Here is an 11,128-nt window from a genome sequence, read left to right as displayed (position 1 = left end):
CCCAGGGCACCGCTCCGCATCCCTCCTCCAAAAACATCCCAGGGCACCGCTCCGCATTCCTCCTCCAAAAATATCCCAGGGGCACCGCTCCGCATCCCTCCTCCAAAAACATCCCAGGGCACCGCTCCGCATTCCTCCTCCAAAAACATCCCAGGGGCACCGCTCCGCATCTCCCAAAAACATCCCAGGGGCACCGCTCCGCATCCCTCCTGGGAGCACAGCCCCGGCGGCACAGACACCGCTCTACCCTCGCCACCCAGTGCCAGTCCGGGGAATGAATCCCTTTTTCTCCAGGAAGGCTCAGGATGGCTCTGCTCGCCCAAGTGTCCCTCCTGTGCCTCCCCACCTGTGGGGAAAGCAGTGCTTCCCTTCAGGTAACAGGCTGGGCATCCTGTTGCTAAAATTTCCTTCCCTTTGCCTTGCCTAGGGCTTGGTGCAGCAGCGGTGCTGGTGCCTGAGGAAGGAACAGGCCAAACAAATGTCTCCCGTTCCTTTGTGGTGTTCTGTAACTTCTTTCCACTGGTGTGGGGCTCCCCTTGCATAGGACACACCACCAATTCCTTTCAATAGCTGAAGTAAAGGGGTTTTCAGAAACCCTGTTAAGTCTGTGCGTATATTTCACCTCACACATATCTTTAAATACCTTTTTAAAAAGGTGTTTAAAAATACCCTTGCTGTGGAGCTGAGAGAAGGTTTCAAGGCAAGGGAAAACAAGCTGCCAGCATGCCTCTGTGGCTGAGGTAGTCTACAAAGTCACATGTCTGACAAGAGAAACCAAAACGTACATGCTTTGAGCTTCAAGGGACACTTACGGCAAGCCACAGTTACCTGGCAACAGTTGATGAGACTTCTGAGAGGGCTGTTGCAGTGGGACATTGCTGTGATGTGCAGAGAGTTGTAGCTTGATATGTCTGTGCAGGAGACACCTTTCAATACAAGGTGTTACTGTTGAAAGGTACTAGTTTGTACAATTTGTAAATAGAACCTAAAGCATATATAAAATATGATTCCTGCAGTACAGGAGGTGAGTTCTAGTCAAGAGGATCTCTTGAGTTCTCCGAACTCCTCGGATTTTATTTGAAGTGTTGTCTTTATTTGTAATGCTGTCTTGTAAAAGAAGCATCCTCATTACAGCACATCACTCACACCATATAAAGATACCCTTCTTAACTGGATCATGTCAGGTTCTGTTTTGCTTATCATGCTTGTATGGTGCTTCAAACTTTGTTCTTTTAGCAGGTACTCTCTGCTTCAACAGTAAGTTAGGAGCTGGGGCTATTTGCAAAGGGCATCCCTCCTAAAGGGGAAATGACCCACTCTTGTATGAAGTGACAGAAGATGGCTGAAGGTGAAGCATTGTTAAAAATGGAATACAGTAGATCCTGTTTCATATTGTCTGTACAATCTAATCTACTTTTAATCTACCTTAACTGATAGTTCAGTGCTGCTTGTGGTGACATACAACTATTTTATCTATTCTCTCTTTCTGTTTTTCAAAATGGTACCACAAAATGTTTTCTTTTGAGTTTTGAAACCCCCCAGTATTGAACACAGAGCTGTTACATAAGCTGAACAGTATGTATAAAAGAAAACTAAATTGGTGCTAATGACCCAGTGTGTGATACAGCATTCTTAGCTGTCATATTTTCTCTTTGTAAATTAAGTTCAGGCATTCTCTTAAGTTTCAGACCATCTGCAGCAGCCCAAGAGTTAATCTGGGAGAAAGGCCAGTTTGGTACTTTATTCTGTGTTTAAATTCTATTCTGAAAGTTCATGGGCAATTTTGTTGTTGTTATTAAATTGTTTCTCTTCAGGATCACAACTCTTGGAGGCGTTAATCTCTTTCAAATCCCCTGAATCAGTAGGAATTGAAATTGATTAGTGCTTATCAGTGTGAAATAGCTGACAAGAGCAAGCTCTGAGAATTTTTGCTCTTGTTGGTATTGGCATCTATTGTTTCTCCTGGGGTGCTTGTGTCTTTTCACTTTAGGCCATTCCCTTGGGTCCTGTCACTGGTCACCAGAGAGAAGAGATCAGTGCTGTCCCTCCTCTTCCTCTCACATGGAAGTTGTGACTGTAGTGAGGTCTCCCCTCAGTCTCCTGTTCTCCAGACTGAACAGGCCAAGAAACCTCAGCTGCTCCTCATACAGCTTCCCTTCAAGGCCTTCACCATCTTTGTTGTGCTTCTTTGGACTCTTCTCTATGGTTTTAATGCCTTATATTGTGGTGGCCAAAACTGCCCGTGATATTCAAGGTGAGGCTGCCCCAGAGCAGAGCAGAGCAGAGCAGAGCAGAGCAGAGCAGAGCAGAGAGGGCCAATCCCTCCCTTGCCCAGCTGTGATGCTGTGCCTGCTGCCCCCCAGGACACAGCTGGCCCTCCTGCCTGCCAGGGCTGCTGATCACTCACCAGTGAGCAGGACCCCCAGGTCCCTCTCTGTGGCACTGCTCTCCAGCACATCACTCCCCAGTCTGTCTGTACATCCAGGCTTGCCCAACCCCAGGTGCAGAACCTGGCACTTTCCCTTGCTGAACTTTATATGGTGGGTGATTGCCCAGACCTCTAATTTGTTGACGTCTTTCTGCAGGGCCTCCCTGCCTTTGAGGGGGTCAGCAGCTCTTCACAGTTTTGTATCATCTGTGAGCTTGCTCAGTATCCGAGCCCTGCCTCTTTTCTGGGAAGACATCAAATCAATTGCTCGGTGGTTTTGCCTTGGTCTTTGTTACAGAATTAAGCTTATTTGCTATAGGCCCAGAAAGCATAACCCAAATTATACATTTATAATTTATTAAACTTAATTCTTTAGATAACTGCTCATTGACGATAGCTGCTGAAGTAAGTTTAAAATAATGGATTCTATCTCATATGCCTATTATTATTTTTGAAGCCTGTTAGAGGAGAGAAATTATGCAAATTGGTGTCATGCTAGGCTACTGCATACATGCTGGTAATGCATAACAACTAGCTCACTGATGAAAATGCTTCATCTTAAGCAAGAAGTCATTCTTATAGCATAGTCAGTGCTAAGAGAGATTCTTCATATCATGATTAATAGTTTATTATTTTTCTTATGGATAAAAGAGAGTATCTCTTATTAAAAACCTGCATTAGAATAAAACCGCTGTAACTGCTGTAAAGTAAATACTGGAGGATTATGGTGATGAATTATGATGGATTGCATTATACAATTAAGGTATATTGTGAAACAATAGGAAGATCGCTTCAAAATAATAAGTAACTATTGTTCACTCTCTGTGAAGGATGAAGTGGCTTTAATTCTTCAGCTCCTGCTTGTAAAAGACTTGATAAATAGATCAAGCTCAATATCAATTAGTAACACAACAATCTTTAGCATTAATGAAGCGAAGCTGCTAGGATTGAACCAATATATTTGTAGCTCCATGACCACATCCTAAGCTAACAGACACTACACACACTGCTGTTGTCTAATACTGGGCACGAGAAGGAGCACATGGAACACAGTTCTGTGCAGGACTGGCTGAAACAAGCTCTCCCTGTGAGGAAGCTATCTTGGTGCTGAAGAATTCTGATACACTTAGCAGGACAGAAATTCAATATAAGATAAGCTGGTTTCAGAAAATAGGTCACTAATGTAAGGTTGTTTTATTCCAAAGTTTATCCTACATCTGTCTTAGATTTCTTCTTCCTCGTCCATGCACAAAGCTTATCAAACTTTCTGATTAAGACTGCAGTGAAGAGTCTGGTTTTGGTCTGTGGGTCATCATTCTGTTGAAGCCCTTCATCCTTCCATTTTAGCACTAACAAATGTATTTTGTTTGCCCTGTTACATTGCTACTGAAGGAGGAAGAGAAAACCTTCTCAGGTATTGATTTTTCACACATGGGGAGTGCACCTGGTAGTCACCTGTTTTACCACCTGTAGTTTATAACTGAATGGGCTCATGGAATTATAAGATTTATTTTAGAGCTGAGTTCACAGCTTGAGGTGGAACTGATGTGTTAGCTGTTAGTCCTTTTTAATTGCTATAGTGTATTTTGCTTGTTGGAATTCTATTTCAATAGCTAATATTTCTGTAATAAGAATGATCAGAACTGATTGTTTGAGTTGGTCTTAACAGGTTTTCAGATATTTGGATCTGGTCTTGGAAAATAATTTCTGCTTAAAAATGTTTAACTAATTTAATAATCATGCTAACTGACTAGGTACATGATTTTACAGCACTTGGTCCATGGACTTGAAGATATGGAACTGATTAATAAGCAGTCAAATACATGAAATGTATTGTAGCTCTGTGTGAATGGTCAGGGACTTTCTTTTCAGCAGTACTCAAAATTTCAATAGAAGTTTATTTTAATTCTCTTTTAGTAGCAAGATGCTCTCTACCTCACAGGATAAGATCTCAAAAATACTTGGTTTACCACATGCAGGAAATGATATTTAGAAATAATTTAATTCTCAGCAAAGTATTCAGTCTTTCATCACTGAATATAATTTTCTGTGTTAGTCCCAGTTACTTTCCTAAATGCACCATGCCTACTAGAAAACCTTGGAAGTGGAGGCTTAGGAGAGAGGGGGAACGAGAGAGGAGTAGGAGAGAACACAAAGGAATTGAGTGAGGAGAGTAAGAGAGAGTGGGGAGAACACAAGAGACTGAAGATCTGTTAGAATCCAATATATCTGTTTCTATAGTGAATATCCTAAACAATTATTACGAGACACACCCACAAAAGAATTTACATATAGCCCATAAGAACTACTACATTACCACACAGTGTACCATTTCAAATTCTAAAAGCTTTACAAATTCTTCCCTTACTGCTTGACCTTGAGATTCTCTATCTGCAGAAGGACATTCTTTCATCAACATTGATTCTCCTTTAGCTGGGGAGGCTATTGTTCTTTGGATATTTATTATATTAGCACTCAGTATGGCATGACTCAAAGCTAGCTCTCATTTCTACTTCGATTCTAGGCTTCATATCTTGAGAGTCTTTACCTAAAAAATCATATTCATAAGGTTTCCCTGTTTCATCCTGCCAAAAGATCAGAGACAGCTGCCAAGCAAAAAGTTATGGAGAGAGCTATTTTGTGGCAGTTTCCTTTTTAGTTTGGCAGGTCTACTGTAGCTGCACAGTGGCTGGAGCTCTGGGCTTTGTGGTTTCCTGAACCACCAATTCCCAATCCCCTACCTCATCTGAAATGCAGGTGGAAAAGAGCCATTGGTGCTGTGGGTGCTGGACTGATGGATGTGGATTGCAGCTGATGCCCGAGAGGTGTGAGGGAAGGATTCTGTTCATTTGGGACCAGGGCTGCACAGTTCTCAGTGGGTTGTTCACAGTCTCAAAGCCCTGGTTTGTGGCAGCTTAATCTGCTGGCTTGAAGTCAGATTTGATTTCCCTGCAGCATTCTCTCCTGTGTCTTACTTTGCACTTGCCGAATTAGAGATCAAAATTTATTTTTATTTATGTTCCTCTACAATGATTGTAAAAGGATTAATCTTCCAGAGATTCTCTTAGACTTGCATTTCACTGGCAAGTATTTCTGTGGGAAAAAGTTGAGGTTATTCTCAGCCACAGGAATTCTTGCCATTTCCACAGCTAATTAAAATAAAACTTCTGCTGGTGGAAAAAACGCTCAAAAAAATGCTGAATTTAGATTGGAAAACTTATTATTTTATATAAAAAGGACTGCAAATAAAATCGCTGCGTAGAAATTCTTTCACATGTTCCACATGCCCTCATTCATCAAATTGTCAGGAAATGTACCATATGTAGGAAAAAAAAAATCAACCCCAAAATCTTCACGTTTTCAATCTCATCAAAGGACTGCTCCTATACAATTTTGATGAACACTACATTGCCAGAGAACCTACAGAAAACATCTGCTGGAGCATCTCTGACTTGTCCCTCTATTACTGTGCAATGCTTTCTACCTCCTTGCTTACCTTAGCCCAGCTCCAGCTGCCCCTGGAGCTCTCAAAGACCCAGGTAATGGGTCACCTGCAGTAGTGATGCTGTGCAGGAAACAATTCCCCTTTATAAATGCAGTGTATCACCTTTGTTTTCTGAATAGCAGTTAACCTCTGAAGTTAGTTTGCTGCCAAATAAAAATAGGGATAGTGGCTCAAGCTCAGCCAGTCTGTAAAACAGCTGCAACTGCAGCCTTTTGTAAGACAAGTGCAGCATCTTATTTTTAAACACTCACATCTTTGGCTGCTCCTGCACACTGCTCTATCTGAATAACAAGATGTTAGTGAGAATAGAGGAATCAAACATGAGGAAACATTTTGATTATTCATAGATGTCTTTTCCCATTTGCTTCCCTCCCTCTCTGCTCGTTTTCCTTGTCCAGGAAAGTTCTTGAGCTGCCTAAGAGAAGGTTTGGAGTTCCTCTGGACCGGATTGGAGTGAACCACCTTGGCAACACCAGGGGTTAGCAGTTCCTGCAGGTGAGCCAAAGTATTCCAGGTGTGGGCAGGCTTGGAGAACCCACCTGTTCTCTGTTGCTGGAGGTACTCAGTCATGTCAGCAGGCTTGGGAGGAGTGGTTCAGGGAATGATGGCTTCTTAGAACATGGAATGCCCTAATTTCCCTAATCTAGAGAGTGCCTCTCTACAAGCAAACAAGTATTCCTAACATTAACATCTTCTAGTCTACCTTACAGTGTGTTTGCCCAAGCCTTCCATTTCTGACATTGGAAAATGTAATTTTACTGCTCTTTTTTTTGCCTGCAGATGCTTCTATTCTGAATGAGTGATGCTGCATTGGAAACATTACAGAGATATGGAAGATGCCTCACAGCATGTCTTGTTTTTGCCTAATGATATGGCACTCAAGGAACTGACCTCCTGCAAAATCTGTTTCAAGCTGCATTTTACAAGTGTTGCATTTATAAATAATAACATATTCAGTTCATCAGGTCAGAATGCTCTCACAGATATGCACATTGGCACAGTAGGAGGGAAGAGAGAATATGTATATATTTTTATTGCATGGCATTTATCTGTTAAACTTGCAAAATTTTATTATCCTAGGCAGGACTGAGATTTTTTGGATTGAAAATAAAACTTCCAAAGGTATAAACAGCAGTCCATGAAAAGCAGAGAGTTTGCTTTGCACATTTCTTTCTGGAGGGGAGCTGTTTGGTAGAAGAAGGGAGGATAGAACAGTTATGGGACAAAGCTAGAATGCATTTGAACTGTTGTTTGGAGGGAGATGTTTTCTGCATTCACTAGGAGTTAGTCTGAATAAGAACAGTGACAAGACCTTAGTATTTTTCTTGATGTCTTGAGTAGTCTCTCTCTTATCTCTGCAGTATATTTAGACATTTTTTCATTGTATGGCAGATCCTGAAATGTGGTGAGACTTTTAGTGGATGAATACATTTCACTCCTCCCTATGCATAACAGAGGATAGTGTCCAAATATGAAGTCATCTACCTCCAAGGCCATCTGCATCATATGTCTTATTTTAGCCTCTTGATGTGTGCACAAGGCATGGTCAGAATCCAAGTCTAAAAGTTCAAGTATTTCTCACTCTGGCAAAATTTAAACATGTCCTCTCCATTTCGTAATGAAACTGCTTGTCTTAAATCCTCTTTCATCCTTTTCACTCCTTTCCAGATTATAAAATACATCTGAGAAGAGCTGTCTGCTGACATCTCAATGCTCAGATTCCTAGCTGATGTTTTCTAAACCCCACATTCTCTCTCTGTTTTGGACTTGGGTCCATGTCAGCTAAATTCCTCAGATTGCTGTTCTTGGGTATAAATCACCCTTAGCATTGCAGAAGAAGATCCATTGAGAAAGGGATTATGCAGAATTAAGGGAAAAAAAAATATTCTTGCCAAACACCCTGTGTTAGGCAGGAAGTAATGCTGGAGATGGGAATTAAGTGTTAATTTCCTGATCTTGTATGAGGCAAAAAGTACTTGGCCATCAGCTAGCAAAAAGGGGAGAAATAGAGTCAGCTCCAAAAAAAATAAAATAAAATAATAATAATAAAAAAGTACTTTGGAAATCAATGATAGTTAAAAGCTACTGTGAGGGTTGGGATTTCGGGACAATTGCCCTGGTTTAGCCATGGTGGGACATGAGACTCCCACTCAGAAGGTCAGGTAACATCTAATTCATGTGCTCAGACATAACAAGGGCCTTTCCCATTTTCCTCCTTGCCTACAGCACTGCCCAGAGACCAAGACTGGCCCAGGCTTAGAAAATTTGCAAGAAACTTCACTTTTATTGATATTTCTAATACAGGCTGATGCAGCTGAGAGCAGTAGCACAAACCAGTGACTCACATCAAGAGGTGTCCCTACCTTTGCCATCTGCCAGAGCACTTCAGCTGAGTTAGGAGATCGTTCTCCCTTCAGTAAGTGAGCTGACAGTGTTTGTGTGTGAGGTGAAGCACTGCAGATGCTTTCCAGACCAATCTCTCAAAAGTCAGAGGAAAAAAGAAGGCCTGTAAGTCCATATGTGATGATCTTGGGTTTTTGCTTCCTGCTTTTCTCCAGGTCCCACTGCTGATTTTCTGCCTTTAAGCTCCCCTGTGAAGAGAACTGGACTCTGGGTGCCTGTAGACTGACTGACTCAAGGGTTTCAGTCCATGCTAGAAGCAAGCCTGCAAATGCAGTCCCAGGCAATCCTCTGCAGGGCATTGCCACCATCCATCCTGAGCCTGCCCTGCAGTTTAGGGAACATTTATCTTCTTGCACTGAGCTCATCCAGACAGGCTGCAGATAATCTGCTTGCAGGGCAGCCATATGCATGGGGCATGGGCAGATTATGGAAGTGGTGACCTGACCACTCAAACAGCTGCCAGTCAAAAGAACCATGGGCAGTCAGTGTGTGACATATTTTTTGAGGCTGAGACCAGAGGTATCTAGTGCTAACACAGCAGCTTTGCAAAGATACTGCCAGATCATAGAAGTGTTTAATAATTGGCAGGTATTAGCTGGGGCTTCCAGAAAAAAACAGGGTTTTTCAGGCTGAAAGTAGTGCTCAGAAATGGCCTTCATCTGAAGGAAAATGTGAAAGCAAAGCAGGACAGACAGGTCTCTGGTGGTGTTGGTAGAACTGGGAGCTGGAAGCTTCAGTCCTGCTTCCACCCCACTGTGTGGATTGTGTGGGAGAAAGCAACAGTCCTTCTGCTTTGTCTCATCCATCACTGAGCACACTGAGACTTCCTGTGGCTCAAGAATCGCTCTTTTAAAATCTGTAAATTAGCAAGTGCTGTTTCAAATATGATAATGTCTGAAAGGCCAAGCACCACAATTTGTTTTTGTAGGCAATGTTGGATGGCTCCAGCCATTGTGCACAGCATGAAGATCAGCAAACGTGAAATGAGGATAAACTGCAGCATCCATTGCACACTAACTTGTCCTGTGCTGCCTGGATTTGCAAATCCATTCAGATGTCTCTGAGAATTTTCTTCTAATAAATCCACATGATCCACTAGAATGTCTCAGGGAAATCCATTTAATTATTGCCTGTGGCTCATTAACTTAGCGAGAGTGACTGCCCAGGCATGGGTAGAGTGTGAGCAGCTACTCTGTGGAGGAGAAGGGTTTCTGTTCTGTGTGTTTAGGAGAAAGGACAGGACTCCCACAGTGCCATGTAGAGCCTAAGCCTTGGACGGGGGAACACCACCTCAGCTTCTAATTAGTTAATAAATTGCATTCCATACATGCTGATCTCTGCAGCACAAGCAGCTAATACAGCAGCAGAGTGCCTGTCAGGAAATAGGGGGCAGTTTGGGTACCACAAGCACTTAAATAACTGCACAGATAGGATGTAGCAGAAAATCACTACTAAGCAGCACGATGCATTGCACTCCAGGGAATTCCTGTCTAGGGTCAGAGCAGGCTGTTAAATATCCGCAGACACGGTATTCGTTTTCCTGACTTGCTGATGAGCTGTCACACCGGGTCAGGAAGGCATGGCCACAGCAAACAGGTGACAGATGGAGCCTGCTGCTCCGGCCTTCCCTTGCACTGCGATTTCCTGCAGGCTGAAGTCATCTGAGCTCAACACCAGCTTGGGGCAGGGCAACTCTTGCAACACACCTCTCTTTCAGCTGGAGCACCAACCTTTTAAAGAAGGAGAGAGACTATTCTTGTCCACAGGGTATAATTTTTTCCTGCATTTGGTGCTAATGTAAGGATATGTAAAAGTGTGGTCCCACGTACCTTTTCATTCACACAAAAGCAACAGAAAATGGGAAATGTGTCCTGAATCACCACCAAAGAAATAACAAACAACTAATGGTAACAGGAAACAGTATTTTGCATGTCATTTGCAAGTCATTAGACTTCACTGATAAAATCAAGCAAGCTGGCTTTATTCCCTAGATGCTGGTTTTGGACTGCAAGAGGAGGAATAGGTCTCCTGTTAATGAAGTACATGCAAGGTACTGCTGAGGTAAGCATGTGCTTCTTGCCAGAGCCCAAGGCAATGAGTGTAGAATGGCAATTACAGCTTTGGGGAGGTAACATTTGGAAGAATATGTAATATGCAAGCTGCAGTTAAATCACATGGCTCAATAGAGCTGGAGAGACAGTTCAGTGCTAGTCAAAATCATTCCACACAGTCACAGTGGCTACCAGATCCTGCTCCCATTTATGTTGTTGGAAACCTCAAAGTTAACATCAGGATTTATTTTGAATTTACATTTTTGGGAATTAGGTCCTTTGCTTTTGCAAATAAATGTAGGTAATGTGACTTGAAATGAATATACACAGGAATCACTAATGGATTGTGATCTTTTCCTTTTGGACGGGGCCAGATATAATTCTGCAGTAGAAAAGGCCAGCTAGCACCTGCATTGACCAGCCAGATGAATCAAAAATCTCTTCTCAAAACATCTCTTTGGAGTGAGTAGGTAAAAAAAACCAGTGGGTCTGGTCCAGTCCAAAGAGGACAGTAACCCATAAATACCTATGAAAAAGACCCAGGTCTCATTCCCAATCCTGGCCAAAAGGAAGGGTCTGTTTCCCCAGCACATTCAAACCCTTGGTGTTTAATGGGAGCCTTTCTTCCATTGTGAACTCCACATGAACCATTAAGGTAATAAGAGCCGACATCAAGGGAAATGTGCTGCACTTTGGGTCCCTGCAGGGGCTGAGAAAGCAAATAACACATGCTTGTGTGCA

At 42.5% G+C, this 11,128-nt stretch overlaps 1 protein-coding gene across 2 annotated transcripts in view; it reads left to right on the top strand.

Annotated features, from left to right (window-relative positions):
- OSTN (osteocrin) overlaps positions 1-9,434 on the top strand; it is a 49,825-nt gene extending 40,391 nt beyond the window's left edge. For both annotated transcript variants that reach the window (XM_015637129.3, XM_015637130.2), the window contains exons 4-5: positions 6,332-6,428; positions 6,714-9,434. In XM_015637129.3, coding sequence (XP_015492615.1) covers positions 6,332-6,416 — 85 coding nt within the window. In that variant the 3' untranslated portion in view covers positions 6,417-6,428; positions 6,714-9,434. The remainder of the gene's footprint in view (positions 1-6,331; positions 6,429-6,713) is intronic.
- The last annotated feature ends 1,694 nt before the right edge of the window (positions 9,435-11,128 follow it).

Source organism: Parus major, chromosome 9, assembly GCF_001522545.3.
Source record: "Parus major isolate Abel chromosome 9, Parus_major1.1, whole genome shotgun sequence".
In the NCBI taxonomy this organism is placed as follows: Eukaryota; Metazoa; Chordata; class Aves; order Passeriformes; family Paridae; genus Parus; species Parus major.
Note: the sequence above shows the minus strand (reverse complement) of the source record. Positions and strands in the feature narration are given on the sequence as shown.